The following is a 17,160-nucleotide window of genomic DNA, read 5'->3' as shown; positions in this document are numbered from 1 at the left end:
ACAGAATTCCAGTAAAGACAAAGTTTTAACATGAAATGTAAAAACCCCCAGGTGAGCAAGACAATGGCAAGGAAAAACTCCCTCAGAGCTGAGGAAGAAACCTTGGGAGGAACCAAGTCGCACAAGGGCGGGGGACCTATCCTTCTCTGGTCAAGCTACCTACAAAGTTATTATACTACTAATATTAATAGTAGTAGTATTAGTAGTTAATAGCTAGGAGTCCATGAAAACTTCAATATAGTACCAAGTTAAACTGAAAAAGTCTGCTTTGTGAAATACACCCCAAGGTCATATGTTTCCAGTGCAAATGTAACCATTTTATTCACTATGCAAAATGGCCATGGAACATACAACTTTCATCTGAGCTTTCATATTACACACACACATGATGTTGATAATGGATGTAAATCTGGAAAAACTAGTTTTCTTTGGGTAATATTCTGATATACAATACCCTGCATGTAACATACCACCATGTATGTATTTAAAATATATTTTAGGCCAGAAGCTAAAATATATTTTAGGCCAGAAAACAATATATACTGCAGTGTGTTCTCAACCATTTCTTTGTGATAGCTTTCAAAGACATTAAACTCTTCAGATGTCTAGTTCCTATCACCATCACTTTAAACATTTATGACTCTGTCACTTTCTTTAGGACAAAGCATTTCACAGTAAACAGCTCTGAATGACTTTGTTCATATCTTAACCACTGATTTATGTTGAAAATCCCCCCCTAAATCTTGAACACATAACAGTAAATGTAAAAGCGCATTTGATTACACAACGACCATGAAAGTCTTATTGTAATTCTTTATTAATACCAACATATAAAACATGCTAGCTTGACCTATCAGTAAAGTTTGGGTACACTTTTATGTCTGTTTCAGCTGTTCGGTTTGACCAGTTCAGCTTCAAACATTTTTCATATATGTACAGATCATAAATTAGTAATCATTGTTTCACTGTTCAAACTGATACTTTACAACCTTAAAAATGAAGGTTCCTAAATGGCTGTTGGATAAAAGGATAATTAATTTAAATCTTTACATTATGTACATAATTTTTACATTCACATCTTGTTTAGGAAGTCAAGGAATCAAAAGTACTTCTTCTATGGCAGGGGTGTCCAAACATTATTAAAGGAGGCCATATTGGATTAATTCAATGTAATAGAGGAATCATGTAAAATATTAAATGTGCAAAAGTTAATGTTAGTTATATTTATTTTTTTGAAACAGATAGAAATTGTGAACTATAGTTTACAGGAAATGAGACATTTATGTATGTGACCTGTAGAGGATGTGTTAAATTATTTTCGATTAAAATAAATGAATAAATAAAATATAATCTGTTCAGGTGTATTCCAACTTTTGCATACTACCGTACTTGTTGTACACTGTACACTACTGTCTCAAATTATTATTTATAAAATATAAAAAAACAAGCATTCATTATAAGGAAAACACATAGAACAAACATTTATTGAACTGATAACAAACGTCGAGTATTCATTGTAAAATATATATTTTATTTCAGAATCTCTTTGGTATTAAATTCCTTATGGTTGCCATATGAGGCACACAATGCTGTGGCTTCTGATGAAAAGGTGTTCTGAGTTCCACTTCTCTTGAAATTCTCATTGTCACCTTTGTGCTTTTTGGCCTTCATCATGACTAAACATTATGAAGTATATTAAATTGTAGGTCTAGTCTGGAAGCTCTTACATTTAGCTAACTTTTTTAACGCAGTGTGGTGCAACACACTGTAAGTTTTGCGGCTCTGATACCACCCTGAACTGAAGCACACTGCCTGGCAGGCCACCTGTAATACATTGTAAGAGAGAAGCCACAGGCCAAATACAATCTGTCCGCAGGGCATGTTTTTGCCCGGGAGCCGGACCTTGGACACCCCTGTTCCATAGCACTCCAAATAACCCTACCACCATTGTGCTTTGATGCTTTGAAAACCAGGCCTAGAGCAATTACACAGACTGATCACATCATGTTCCTAGACAAAAACTATCCTCTTCTGGACCCTCAATACAACTACTGACTATGACAGCGTCCAGTCTTTTTCTCATCAGCAGTGGGTCTTATTTTCATGGTTGTTCAGAAGCAGTGCTACCACTTTCTTGCCCACATTCACTGCATCACACAGTCTGCATTTTCTCCAGTCTCTCCTCACAGACTGTTAAAATATCTCATACTTTTCAGTCATCATCCCAGAACAGGATGACTTTTCTGAATCGCATCACTCCTAAGGCAGCGAGGTGTGAAGCATCTTCTTCACTCACTTGGTGTGCTTCTCTCTCAATCCAGTCCAGAGAGAGCAACGTCTCACAGTGGCTCTGCAGAGCTGTTTGTTGGTAGACAGGTGGTTTGTGGAGCAGCTGGGCTATGGAGAACAGCTTGCTGGTATGTAGGTGGTTCTTCATAGCTGAAATTTTCAGTGCAAATCTCTAAGCTGCTCTCAGTGTACACTGGAGGGGCTAAGCCCAGCCATCGCCGAACAGTCCCCTCTTCAGCGTTATTTCTGACCTCGGATTCTTCATATGATGGAGGAAAGGTGCATGGCCTGAGAAACAAAGACAAAGTTTATATCATCCATTTTTTTCTTTTACTTCCACATTAATAATATCTAACATCAACAATTCTTTCTTCTATTTCTTAGTTTTGGCAACAATTGTGTTTATATAATGTATGTATTTATGTGTAAAAGATGTACCAATACAACATCGTTCATAGTCTGGTCAATTCTTTAGGTTTAATACCTTGCACTTGGAATTATTAGTACTGCTTGAAACAATCGTTTAGATAACGTGAGAAAAAATGAGTAATGGAAAGAATTTATGGATTCGTCATTGTGGATTCATCTTAACAGATTGCCGTTATCAACTAATATTGAATGTCAATTAGCTATCTGTGCCAACGCAAGACAGGGTTCTTCTAGACCAGTCCTGATATGGATATACCCAGGTATGGATACGTTATGCGCATTGCTCATTGTACTATGTCATTGTCGTCTATCTAAAATGATTCAAGCAGCGCAGGGAGTTTGGTTGATGGAATGTTTCATTCTACAAAATCCACTGAGATTAAAATTAAACTCTATCTGCTGCATTTGTTGAATTTAAAATACAATCCAGTGCCGAAAACACTGGATTATTCGTTTAACCCCTTGAATGGACAGGGCCCGCGGACAGGCCCAAAGTTTTATTACACACTTCTATAACCAAAGAATTGCTCAGCCAGTTTCCGCCGAAGTCTCTGTAGTTACTGCTTAATCAGCCTTAGTTTGTAGTAAGCCTGGGATTTTAATATAATATAGTGGCTGCATATATTCAATATATTGGATTAATGTAAAATCATATAAACCATGGAAAGTTTCAGCAGAATTCAGCTAGCTTTCCTGAGCTGTAGGAAGATTATTTAGACTGCACCGACTACTATAGCTGAGTTTATATGCTGTTTTTGTGCTCCACCACCACTCACTGCTGTTCGCAGCAAGATCAGGGGTACCAGATTTGGTACACTCTTAAAAAAGTGCTCAAGTGAGGTTTCTGCTTGGTGAAAGTTTAATTACAGTTTATAGTTTAATTCTATAAGCTAAGAATCACTCAATCCATTTGTACTGAAGTCCCTGTTGTCACTGAATAAGGCTTAGTATGTAAGTCTTGGCGTTTGGGTGATTAATAAATCTTTTAGAGTTCATGGTTCTATGTAGAACTATTGTTATCAACAAAGAACCCTTGTAAGCCCTTTTTTTTAAGAGGGAAAGATCCAGGCATGCAGTGAGAAATGAACATTTTAGGACTACAACTGCCAAAAACAATCATACAGATCTCTGAACTTTTTAATAATATAAGCTCAGCGAAAAGTAGTTTGTATTTTTTCATTTTTATTTATATATTTTCAACATCTTCAGTATCTGCACTGCAAGCCGAATCGCTTCCCTTGTCAAGAGCTGGCTGCTTTGTGGCTGCTGGTTGCTAAAACATACACAGGTTAGTGTGCAAAGAGAGAATATGTGTGCAGAACTGGAGGCAGTTCTGAACTCCAGAGCAGCATAATACTGTTTTTAAACTATTAAATAATCATCTAACGCAATAATAACATTTAACAACCATTGTATCTCCTGCTCATTGTGCATGCTTACTGCATGATTCTGGGTAGGACACAATTAGTTACTGCGCCACACATCAACAATCTGATTGGTCATCATTTCATTTCATTTGCAAAACGTTTGTTGAGAAAGAGAGCAGAAAATGATCAGTGCATTAGCATTCTGATGTGTCAGTTATATGTATATGTTGTTCTCTCTCGCCTCGTTTTACTGCAGTATGACACATTTTGTTTGATGTAAAGTATCAAAATTAAATTCAAATGGAAAAAAAATATTTGGCAAATATTTTAGCATGATGTCATTGTGCACATATATGTCACAATGTATGCTGCTTAAAAATTGCAGCAGCCTTAACTTAAAACATTCAATTAACCTTTAACTTAACTTTTAACTTAACTTTTCTATTCAATTATTACAATTAAATTTGTTTTTTTTATTATTATTATTATAGAATATAAAAATGCTTGAGGTGATATTGGACAGAATATTTGAAAATGAAAATATTAGGCAGTTGCAGCCCTAATTATTACCAATATTAACAGTTTAGAGCAGTAGTTCTTAACTGTGTAGAGCAATTCTCAAACTGCTCCTTACTGCCCCACAGGTCCACATTTTGGTTTCTCCCCAGCTCCAAGCACCTGTACCAGGTGTTCATTGTTTTTAATAGCTTACTTGCTGGGACAGAGGAAAAACACGAACCGTCCAGTGGGCTCTGAGGAACAGTTTGTGGTTTAGATCAGCTTTTAAGAGCCAACGCCGATGCTGCACATTAGTACATCTATTTATAGTCTAGTATTTTGTACACATGATTGTATTCGCCCTGCCGGTTTGGAACATATTTGCAAAATCGGCATCTAAAGCTGTTCTGAAATATGAGTTATATAAATTATATCCCTACATCAAAAGTGCATCTCCTATAGTTTCTGGAAAAACATATAGCAGTGAAAATCCAAGCCTACCTGTCTACAGTAAAAACATGGACATCATTGTTTTGGGTCCTCCTCCCCGACCACTTGACCAGCGCATTCTTCATTCCATGGCCAACAGACCACAGCAATCCGAAAACAAGGAAAATGAGGCCCAAGATGATGAGAATGTAAGTGAAGACATCTATTAGTGTCTTCACCTCTTCATTGTCGATGGATTTTATGTAGGCACCCACACAGATGAGACTTAAGCCAGTAGCAGGCATCACCAGGCGGGCTGCAGCCAGCAGGTATTTCCTTTTACACATGGTGTCAGTTAAATCTCTGTAAGGCTGAAGAGCAATGACAGGCAAGAACAACAACTGCAGAAGTTCCCGTGCTGGAGCAGCTGGCATCTGAATTTGAGGTTCTCTAGATCAGGGCTTATTAAGAACAGACTGAAGTTTGACCTCCCTGACGTGTCTCTATGGTAAGAGACACAAATCTGTGAATTAAGCAACACATTTCATTGCAGTGTTAGGAAGTTGTGTTGTGATAAAGCCTGTGTTAAGAGCCTGTGATAAGGCTTGTGTAAAAAAATAAGGTCTCACCCATGTCGGGTAATCTCCACCTCATCTTCAACTCTGTGCCAGCAGACTGACTACGTCATTCCAAAGGTGCCCAGACGCTTTTGTACCCACACGCTGTAGTGCTTTGGCCAAACGTTCCGAGAACATAATCTCATTAATGACATTATACTCATGCATAGTACAACTGGAAAAAATGATGGAGGGAAATGGATGGAAAAAGACAAAGGTCATGTTTTGTCTGCGCAGTTTAATTTTCAGTGTTACTGTGGTTAACCATTTGCATGAGTGCTGTATTACTCTCCTAAAAAAAGACATTTAATAAAACTTTGATAAGACTCTGTTTTATAAAGAAAATATTACATATACCGTCTACACTCTGTGCAATATAATTATTATTGTAAAAATGTACGATTGCAAGTTGTCCCTTTTGGAGTCTATACATACACTTTATCTTGACCTCTTGAGACTTTTTTATCTTATTTTTATTTTTCAAAAAGTTAAGACAAGTAAAAGTAAGGTCAGATCTTCATTCAACTAACAATATATAAATGGAATTAAACAAATAACACAAAAATTATATTGTTACTTAATTCATTTTTGCACTAGTAAGCTAATTGTCGGCAAAAATATGTGAACCTCTGGAAACTGATTTGACCCCTTCGAGCAATAGTGACTTTAACCAAATGATTCCTAAAACCATCAATCATCTCTGCACATTGAAATGAATCTGGGCCCATTCCTGTTTACAGAACTGCTTCAACTCTGTTATGTTGGCGTACTTTCTTGCATGAATGCCACACCTTAGTTTCTGTCTTAACATTTCTATTGTATTATGGTCTGGACTTTGACTAAGGTTGTTGTCTTTCTGCAGGACCCACCTGCTGTTGAGATTCAGTTCATGTATAGATGTCCTAAAATTGTAGGTTGATACAATCCAGAATTCATAGCTCCGTCAAATGATGGCACGCTGTCCTGGTCCGACAGCATTCCAATTCATCTCGAAGTGACTGGATGGGGTTTTAGATGAGGATTTTGTGCAGGCACCTGGAGTTCCTCCACAACAAACTTGTCAGTTCCTTCACTGGAACTAAGGGCCGAGCAAAACCCCTGAGAAACGCCATTATCCCTCGTCCGCCATAGTTTAATGTTGGCTCTGTGCATTCCAGTAGTGTTCTCCTGGCGCCTGTCACACTCAGATTTCCAGACAGAGATGTATGATTAATCATTCCAGGGAACATTTCCACTGCTCCGGAGTCCAAGGGCGGTATGGTTTAAACCACTCCAGTCAATGTTTGGCACTGTGCATAGTGATTTTAGGCTTTTGTGCAGCTGCCATGACCACAAGCCTAAGATGGCATGGCAACCCATTTCATGAAGCTCCCAGCGCACAGTCTTGTGCTGATGTTACTTCCAGAGGCAGTTTGGAACTCTAATGCACTTTTTGAAGCTATGAGCTTCAGAGCTCGGTGGCTATACTCTGTGAGTTTGTCTGGTCTGCTTCTTCGTGGCTGAATTGTGGTTGCTCCTAGATTTTTCCATTTCACAATAATAGCACTTACAGTTGACCAGGGCAGATCTAGCAGGGCAGGGCAAGACTGAATTGTGGTGAAGGTGACATCCTATGACAGCACCATGTTTAAAGTCACTGAGCTCCTCAGTATGAAACATTTTACTGCCAATATTTGTCTATGGAGATTGCATGGCTGTGTGCTTGATTTTATATATCTGTTAGTAACAGGCTTCAACAGTAACAGTATGGCTTCAAACTAGATCTGTAGTAGTAAACTCTGTGTAGGAAAGTGAATGTACACTACAATTTAAGCAATTTGCTTGATACCAAGTAAATATAGATAGGACATAGTAAACATAGCAAGATGACTAATAAGCCAATCTGGCCTTTTTGCTTGTACTTTAAGTGAATAGAATGAACAATTAAATTGTTAATCACAATCATTTATATGGCAAATTATTTGCTAAAAGTTTATGACTGTACATTATTGTGATAAATTTGATACATTTGACCCAAAATTTGATCAGATCTTCATTTAGGAAATTAAATAAATAACACAAAAAGTAAATTGCTTTTCATTAATTTATTGCAATAAGTAATCTAACATTATATGTCTATGGCAAAAAGTTGGCAAAAGTTGTGAACCGCTGCTTTCAGGAACTGGAAACCAAACAGCTCCTGTCGCCATTGATCAGCCCTGCCCATTAACTTGGATGAATGTTGGCCTGTTACTCTGTAGAACTGCTTCAGTTTTGTTATATTGGCATGCTTTCTTGTGTGAATGCCACACCTTATGTCTGCCTCAACATTTCTATTGGATTAAGGTCTGGACTTCGGACTCAGTTGTTCCAAAATATAACATTTCTTCTGCTGTAGTCATTCTTTGTCGGCTAACTATTGTTTTTAGGGTTGTTGTCTTTCTGCAGTTTCTTATGTTGAGGTTCAGTTCATTCTCCTGTAGAATTTCTTGATACAAATCAGAATTCATTGCTCTGTCAAATGATAGCACACTGTCCTGGTTCAATAGCAGCAAAATAGCTCCAAACCGTGATACTGCCACCACCAGGTTTCACAGTTGGAATTCTTGGAGATTCTTATGCTGGAATGCAGTGTTTGGTTCTGACAAACATAGCATCTGTCATTTAAGCCATAAAGATCCATTTTAAATTTATTTCAGCAGTCATCTGGAAGGGTAACAATGGTGTTGCATTTCCTCCATTTGTACACTAGTCTGACAGTAGATCAGTGAAGTCCAAACACTTCCAGCTTCATGAGCATTGGAAAATGTCCTCAGAAAACTCATTTGACTAAATAGGAAAGGTTCAGCCACACTCATACCTGACTGTCATCCAGTTGACTGAACCTATTGACACTATCACCTGTATCATACTGACAATTCTAGAGATTCACATACTTTTGTCACCAAAAACATTTAATGTTGTATCACTTTGTTCAATAAATGGATAAAAACTATATAATTGTTTGTGTTATTTATTTTATTGGATTCTTTTTTGCCTGTTTTGTCTTAAATGAAGATCTGATTGAATTTTAGGTCGCATGTAAAAATTGAGAAAATGATGAAGGGTTCACAAACTTTCAAGCAGCATTGTACCTTTAAGATACAGAAGGAACTTTCAGCAGACAACAAATACTGCCACGTGTTAAATGGTGCTCCTATCTTATTTGGCAGGTGGAGATCTTGTGAATGAACATCACATGACTAAAGTTTGTAAATGATTTATAAATGGTTTGTATTTGAACGTCAATGATCTTTGCTTTGGAATGAATGATCAGGCAACATGCACAGGGAGATCTTGTCTGATCTTGTGTAAATGCTGAGTTAACAATATGGTTTATGACTTTATCAAGATGCTCTAATCTTTTCATGGCTGATCCTTTGCTTTATCTTCACAAGTCCAGGAGATTCAGCACAATGAACTTTCAAACCAGCGAGCTACGAGTTTTTTGTCAAAATTCAACTGAATGTAAATTGCATTTTGTTTGTTTGTGACTCTGTAAGAAGGGCATGGGAATACACTGGAAATCTGAAACTGTCTACACGGTTTCTGCCATATGCTTCGAGAAATTTTGCCCACTCCTCCACACAGAATTATTGTTTTATTGTATTATTGTTGAGAGGTTTATTGCACGTACAGCCCGTTTCAAATCCCTCCCCACAGCATTTCAATAGGATTCAGATCTGAGCTCTGTCTAGGCCATTCCACAACCCTCCAAAGTTTGAGTCATTCCTTTGTGGATTTACTTGTATGTTTGTGTTCTTTGTTTTTTTCCTCAATCCTCAAGCACTCTCAGAGACTACAAAGATGATTCTCTGAGAATTCATAGTCAATTCTACAACAGCAAGTTGGCCAGGCACTGAGACATCACTTCCCATGTAGGACACCAGTTACCTGAGACAGACACGCACACACACACACACACACATACACATACACACACACACACACACATATATGTATATAGCAATATATATATATATATATATATATATATATATATATATATATAGCTATATACATATGTGTGTATATGTATGTATATATATATATATATATATATATATATATGCATACACATATACACATAGATAGATAGATAGATAGATAGATAGATAGATAGATAGATAGATAGATAGATAGATAGATAGATATGTATATATATGCATATAGATACACACTATTTCCAAAAGTATTCACTCATCTGCCTTCACACGCATATGAACTTGAGTGGCATCCCATTCTTAATCCATGTCGGCCCACCCTTACAAACTTGCACAGCTTCAACTCCTCTGGGAAGGCTTTCCACAAGGTTTAGGAGTGTGTTTATGGGAATTTTTGGCCGTTCTTCCAGAAGTGCACCTGTGGCCATGGAAGTGATTGAATTTCAGGAACACCTGAATTCGATGATTTGGATGGGTGAGTGAACACTTTTGGTGCGTGTACTTATATGTGTGTGTGTGTGTGTGTGTACAGTATGTCACAAAAGTGAGTACGCCCCCGGCATTGCTGCATGGGACAACACCTCAACACACATCATACATATATCATATATATATATATATATATATATATATATATATATATATATATATATATATATATATAACAAAATTGCATTTGTTTATTTGAATAAATAAAGAATAACAAACATTTTAAGTGTCATATAATGAAATTTTCTGGAGATGACAACATGCACATGTCTGTGCAAAAGTGTTAGGCCGTCTGAGAATATGACTGACTGTATTTGTGTTCATTTATGTTTTTACAGGCAAAAACAAACTTTCATCCAAGATAAATATCTTTATGGCTGCTTATGACTTTTGTACAGACCTTTATATGTTCACATAACAGCATCTGTAAACTAAATATAATTTTTTTCAATAAAATGTAACAATTACATTAATGCTGCATTTCTGAAGACATAACATCAATCATCTTCCTTTATCTCTTGAGTAAAAAACACATTAAAAACTATCCACCACATATTTGATGTTCCAGATAAACTGAAACCTGAAACCATCTGACCAGAGGAAGCTGATAAAACAGGTTTATGACAGCTTTCAGCTGAAACACAGTAGACAAAAAACCTTTCAGAACAAAATGTCTGGTGAAATGTCTGTTGTCTGCACCAAAGCACTGAAACTCTTTACCAAAAAGAAAAAAAAAATTAGGCTGGTTATGGTTTTATTATCAATCGCTTTCTTCCTTAGGTATATTATGTTTTATTGATAACTACAATTTAAAATACTTCTTTATTTAGTTTTTTCTTTTTATTTTATTTCATTGTTTCTATTTAATGCTTTTATTCCTATTTGTTATGCACATTCTTATTATTTTTACTGTTTTATTATTAAAACTATCTGCAGACTGTTTTAATTATACCTTTTTCCATTTTACAAACCTAAATTTGTCATGTTCCATTATTTCATTTCTTTATTTATTTATAAATAACTGCATTGTATCTATAGAACAGGGATTCTGTGACTACTTCAGCTGAAGTAGTATATGATAGGAAATAGAAATACAAACAAAGCAAATGGATATTATACAAAATCTAATAAAATATAAACCCAGTATGTTGGAAATTGAAATTCTCATATTGTCCTACTTCAATTTGGCTGAAAGTGCCTTGTGTGGTCCTTACCCTCTTAGTGATATGGAGGTTCAGGAAAATGCCATACTACATACTAAAAAACATACTAAAACGGATACCTGTACTCAGAGCAGCATGTGAGCAGGGAATGTAGGGGTGCAGCAGTACTGGATAGCCTGCCAGTGTATTCTGTATACAAGTATACTGCCCTCAAGTGGATAGAATGGGCTTTAAACACCAAGAATGTCCAATTTGCAAACCTTTTCTTCCCTCCAGACCTCACTGGCAAAGGACTACACTATTCTAGCACCATTTGGATAAATATTTATCAGCGTTTAGTAGCCTGATGAAAGCAGAATGCATATTTGCATAACTGTAACCCAGCCAACCTCCCTGACTGTATAATCGTCCTCCAAACCACAGTGCTTATTTACAGCATATACTGTTTGTCATCCTATAATGTACTGTAAATAATAGTTTTTTTTTTCCTCAAACCGTACATATTGTCGCTGTCCAATGAAAAACAAGTATCTCCAAAATATTAACTTTACAGGAGAAGGCAAAAACACTCTTACGTTTCAATGTAATGCAATGTAAAGAGATTTTGTTCCAAGTGATTTTAGAGCATTTTTATTGGTCCATTCATCATGATATGTTTACACAATGGAAAGGACGGCTGGTGTGTTGAAATGATGTTGAAAACTAAAAATCAACAAAAAGGGAGGTACAACCCCAATTCCAATGAAGTTGGGATGTTGTGTAAAACATAAATACAAACAGAATACGATAATTTGCAAATCCTTTTCAACCTATATTCAATTGAATACACTACAATAACAATATATTTAATGTTCAAATGGATAAACTTTATTGTTTTTTGCAAATATTCACTTATTTTGAATTTGATGCCTGCAACACGGAAAAACATGGAAAAGTTGAGTGCTCAAAAAACACCTGTTTGGAACATTCCCCAGGTGAACAGGTTAATTAGAAACAGGTGAGTGTCAAGATTGGGTATAAAGGGAGCATCCCTGAAAGAGAACATCCACTTTGTGAGCAACTGCATGAGCAAATAGTCCAACAGTTTAAGAACAACGTTTCTCAACGTGCAATTTCAAGGAATTTAGGGATTTCATCATCTACAGTCCATAATATCATCAAAAGATTCAGAGAATCTGGAGAAATCTCTGCAAGTAAGCTGCTAGGCAGAAAACCAACATTGAATGCCCGTGACCTTCGATCCCTCAGGCGGCACTGCATTAAAAACCGTCATCATTCTGTAACGGATATTACCACATGGGCTCAGGAACACTTCAGAAAACCACTGTCAGTGAACACAGTTCGTCGATCCATCTACAAGTGCAAGTTAAAACTCTGCCATGCAAAGCGAAAGCCATATATCAACAACACCCAGAAAACGCCACCGTCTTCTCTGGGCCCGAGCTCATCTGAGATGGACTGACGCAAAGTGGAAAGTGTCCTGTGGTCTGACGAGTCCACATTTCAAATTGTTTTTGGAAATCATGGATGTTGTGTCCTCCGGGCCAAAGAGGAAAAGTCCGGATTGTTATCAGCGCAAAGTTCAAAGCCAGCATCTCTGATGGTCTGGGGGTGTGTTGGTGCCCATGGCATGGGTAACTTGCACATTTGTGAAGGCACCATTAATGCTGAAAGGTACATACAGGTTTTGGAGCAACATATGCTGCCATCCAAGACCACCAATGACAACATATAGCATATAACATATTTGAACTTATACAGTTATGTTTAACTCTCTAACATGCAACGTGTGACGTTTATTTATTTATAAATGTATTATTATTATTATTATTATTATTATTATTATTATCCATCCATCCAATTTCCATGCCGCTTCTCCGTCAGGGTCACGGGGGGGTGCTGGGGCCTATGCCAGCAGTCATGGTCGCCAGTTCATTGCAGGGCAATTTTATTATTATTATTATTATTGTTATTATTGCTGTTGTTGTTTATAATGTTGTTACAGTATAATTAGTATTATTAACTGCATCATCATAATAATTATTAGTAGTAATTATTATTGTTGTTGCTATTGTTGATTTAAGTGTTGTTAGCAGTTGAATTAGCATTAGACTTTCTTGTACTGCATTGGCATGTGCACACTTACTACAGGCTATTATCTGTTATCTACCTAAGTAAAAAAACGAAAAAGAAATAAACACGGGCTCATTTTTGAAACTAAAAGTCTGTCTAGTGGTCGGACTGAGCAGTAAAAAACTACAACTACCAGCATCACACGTCGGGACGACGCTTCACTTCCGCCTTCATTGTGAGTGTAGCTGACTGGCGTTAAGCGGCGAGTCACTCACGAAAACACGGTTCAGTTTTAATTCCTAAGGTTGGTATGGTTTCCTTTAAACTGATAGCCATTGTCTTGCACTTTAGCACCAGGTCGCATATATAGGGCTGTGCTAGGCGGTACAGAAAACCACCATTTAATCCGAGCAGAACTAAATTAGCCAGCATGCTAAAGTTAGCTAAATAAAGTTATGCTAGTTAGTGGATCAGAGGAGGGTGCTTTAAAAAGGGCGTGTGCGTCACCTGATCGGTGTAGCAGTGCTTCTTTAAATTGATTAACTCCGTTTTAAGCTTATAAGAAGTCGTGCTATGAATCAGCTGAAAGAATCTGCCTGACAAAGCGCAGCACTAACACGTCTAACGAGCTGGCTTAGCTAACTAGCTAACGAGTAGAGTTGTAGGTGGGCTCTGAGTGCATTTTCCAGCTAGTCTGCGCCTTCACGGCGGTCAGATTTCTCAGATGGCATGTCTATTTATGATGTTTTCCATACATTAACGCAAGTTTGACGAAATTCAGACAGTATTTTAATGATAGATAACCAAATTTGTATTAGATGCTACTGTGCTGCCCCGCTTTGCTCCGTCACCTTAGGTTATACTGGAACAGGGGCTACTGAGTTTACCGTTACACCGGTAGACACAGCAGAACAGCGGCTATATATATATATATATATATATATATATATATATATATATATATATATATATATATATATATATATATATGCGATGTAATACGTTGTAATAAAAATAGTTGTATATAAAAAGGCTTTTTTTCCCGGATGTACACAACTTATCCTTGTATCGACCTTTTAAACCGACGCGGACAGTGGAGCTTTGACACTTTTTGTTTGTTCTTGGGTTGTCACCTGTTCTGCACACCTCTATCAGTAGTGCCACTTAAAAAAATTCTATCACAACCTATGAGTAGACTGATTTTTATTCAGCGCCACATTCTGCACTGCACCAAATCCTGATAAACATGGCTAACTACTGATTATGCACTCTGTTGGACAGTCCTGAACATTGAACTCAAGTTATTTGGCTAAATGAGAAATCCTGTTATGTAAAATAACCCCAGTCCAATCTGGAATAACGTTTCAGTAAGATGCTGTACAGCCTTTAAGAAGTTTAACCCTTGTCGTTGTTCTAAAGTCCTCTATTCGTATCAATTTCTTGCCCTTCATCCCCACCCAAGCGAAGGAAATCGTCCAACATAATGTAGTATAAGTGTCTAAAGAATTTTTTGAGAAAGAATTAACATGGATTCAAATGTAAAATTTTACAGTCATTCATGATTTACCTTGTGTGATGTACTCCAAAAAGTAAAAAGAGAAGACAACAAATTCAATTTCAAATAGGAAAATTGTTGGATTTAATAGGAAATGAAGTTTTCATGGTTACAGGAACATAGGAGGAATTAACATAATGAAGATATAGACATTTTAATGATAATGGATAGAATTGTTAAGTGAAGGGCCAATAATAATAAATAAAAACACTACACTTCAACATAACCACACATCTCCAAGTAAAGCTTTTCGATTGATCTTATAGCAAGTGATACTCACTGAGCTGCTAGAATCCCTGATGTTGAATTAGCTCTTGATCATTCTTTTAAAGTTTGTTGCTCCAGTTGCATTCTGCTACATGATGTATATTTTTTTAATCTTTCAGTCTTTCACTGGGATGGGTCCTAACTCTGGAAGGCTACTTGTGTAAGCCTGTCTACATAAAGGGGTTGAAGCATCTGACCTCAACAATTATAAGCCTGTCTCCAAGTGAAGATGCTTAGCAAAAAATACCAGAATCTGTAGTAAATAATGAGCTTAAATCATTCATCTCAGCAGTCTATTCTGAGCTTAGTCTGGTTTTTTAAATGACATTTTTTTTCTTTAGCTAAAAAGAAGCTTTTTGCAGTCCTTTTTAAGGATCTTTCAATAGCATTTGATACAGTGGATCGCTTGTTACTTTTAAGAAGATCTCTTAGGAGTGGATTTGATCTATTTGCTTACAAATGGTTTGAGAGTTCCCTCAAGGCTCAATTCTGAGGCCTGTTCTATTTACACTATGTTAATGGAACTGTTTCTTCTGTAACCAGGTGTAATGTAAATCTTTACGCTGACGGTAGTCTTGTACTGTTCTGCAGATGCTGTACATTCTGTTGTTAATTTCCTTCAGCACTGCTTAAATGCCTTACAGAGACAGAAATATTGACTGTGATGACATCTCAACAACCTCAACATCTCTACCAAAAGTGTAACAATTATTGAAAGAGTCACAAGTGTCTTGGAATATGGATTGATGAGAAGATGTACTTTAAATATCTCAATCTTGTGAGCAAATTAACAGAAAAAATGAGTTTGTTTTATGAGAATAAAACATGCTTCCTACTACATTGTAGAGGAATGCTTATTGAGGCAACTTGACCTTTCTGTCTTGGACTACAGTGACATACATGCATGCTTCAATTTAGACTCTTAATGGTAATCATACCATTTAACTAAGTTTCGTATTTGTGCTATTTAATGGCTAATTTTGCGATTTTAATTTTTTACTCAGCTATACTGTAAATGAGGCCTTTACCTTAATATATTTCTCATTTTAAGTAAAGGTTGAATGAGTGAATGAAGGAAAGATTTAACTAGGGTAAAAAGACGTGTGTACTGGCACATAAGCCACTGCTGTGTGTACTGGCTCTCGGGCCATACTTCTAGTGTTGGTGTGACTGAACAAAGGGGGATGTCACAGCAACATCTGGGCTACAACCAACTCTCAGTTTCGCTGTAGATTGTATTTTATTGGTTTGATTTTAACTGCTTTATGGTATGTTTGTTTAGTGCTGTATAATTGATGCACGTTTACCAATTTTTTTCCTTCAACTTATTTTAGCATTTTTATTGGACGTCGGCACTCATCAGAAGATGATCGATATCAAAGCCTGGGCAGAGTATGTAGTGGAGTGGGCAGCTAAAGACCCATATGGCTTCCTCACTACGGTCATCCTGGCCTTGACCCCACTGTTCATCGCTAGTGCTCTGCTTTCCTGGAAACTTGCGAAGATGATTGAGGCCAGGGACCGTGAGCAGAAAAAGAAGCAGAAGCGGCAGGAGAACATAGCAAAGGCCAAGAGAGCCAAGAAGGACTGAACTGAAATGTCATGGGATGCAGAGGGATCTACTCATGTGTTCCCGTGTCTAACAAGGCCCCACTCTCAGCTGTGTCAGAGCCCAGTCCAGCTCTCGCAGGGCCGGGGTAAAACAGGGCTTAACAGCAGCCTTATCAAGTGCTTGGAGAGTGCATGTCGTGTGGGCTGATTAATCGAGTACTCAATGGCCAGACTGCAGTGTTTTTCTGGAAAATGATCCATACTTTGGAAAATTCACTTCAATATCATTATATGATTGCAGCACTCAGCATTCCAGTTATGATGTTTTTCCACCTCCAATCCACTGAAGTTTTTTTTATTATGATTATTAAAAAAAAAAAAAATCTTAACCTTTGAGATTTGTGGCTCCTTATTAATAAAAAGGATTTGTATTACAAATAGAAGTTTAAAGACAAACATTGAGACTGCAAG

General features: G+C 37.0%; 2 protein-coding genes across 2 annotated transcripts; one reads left to right on the top strand and one right to left on the bottom strand.

Moving 5' to 3' along the window:
- Positions 1–799: 799 nt before the first annotated feature.
- Positions 800–7,125, bottom strand: LOC108442999 (transmembrane protein 252). Its single transcript, XM_037535884.1, has 3 exons — positions 5,642–7,125; positions 5,085–5,535; positions 800–2,577 (listed from the first exon to the last, which is right to left on the bottom strand). The coding sequence occupies exons 2-3, from the start codon at positions 5,444–5,446 to the stop codon at positions 2,340–2,342; spliced, it is 600 nt and encodes a 199-aa protein (XP_037391781.1). The 5' UTR covers positions 5,447–5,535; positions 5,642–7,125; the 3' UTR covers positions 800–2,339.
- Positions 7,126–13,527: 6,402 nt separating this feature from the next.
- smim15 (small integral membrane protein 15) lies at positions 13,528–17,083 on the top strand. The gene is made up of 2 exons (XM_017723365.2): positions 13,528–13,620; positions 16,473–17,083. The coding sequence occupies exon 2, from the start codon at positions 16,505–16,507 to the stop codon at positions 16,727–16,729; it is 225 nt and encodes a 74-aa protein (XP_017578854.1). The 5' UTR covers positions 13,528–13,620; positions 16,473–16,504; the 3' UTR covers positions 16,730–17,083.
- Positions 17,084–17,160: the final 77 nt, after the last annotated feature.

Source organism: Pygocentrus nattereri, chromosome 28, assembly GCF_015220715.1.
Source record: "Pygocentrus nattereri isolate fPygNat1 chromosome 28, fPygNat1.pri, whole genome shotgun sequence".
NCBI lineage: Eukaryota > Metazoa > Chordata > Actinopteri > Characiformes > Serrasalmidae > Pygocentrus > Pygocentrus nattereri.
The sequence above is the reverse complement of the archived record's forward strand: the minus strand, read 5'-3'. Positions and strand labels throughout refer to the sequence as shown.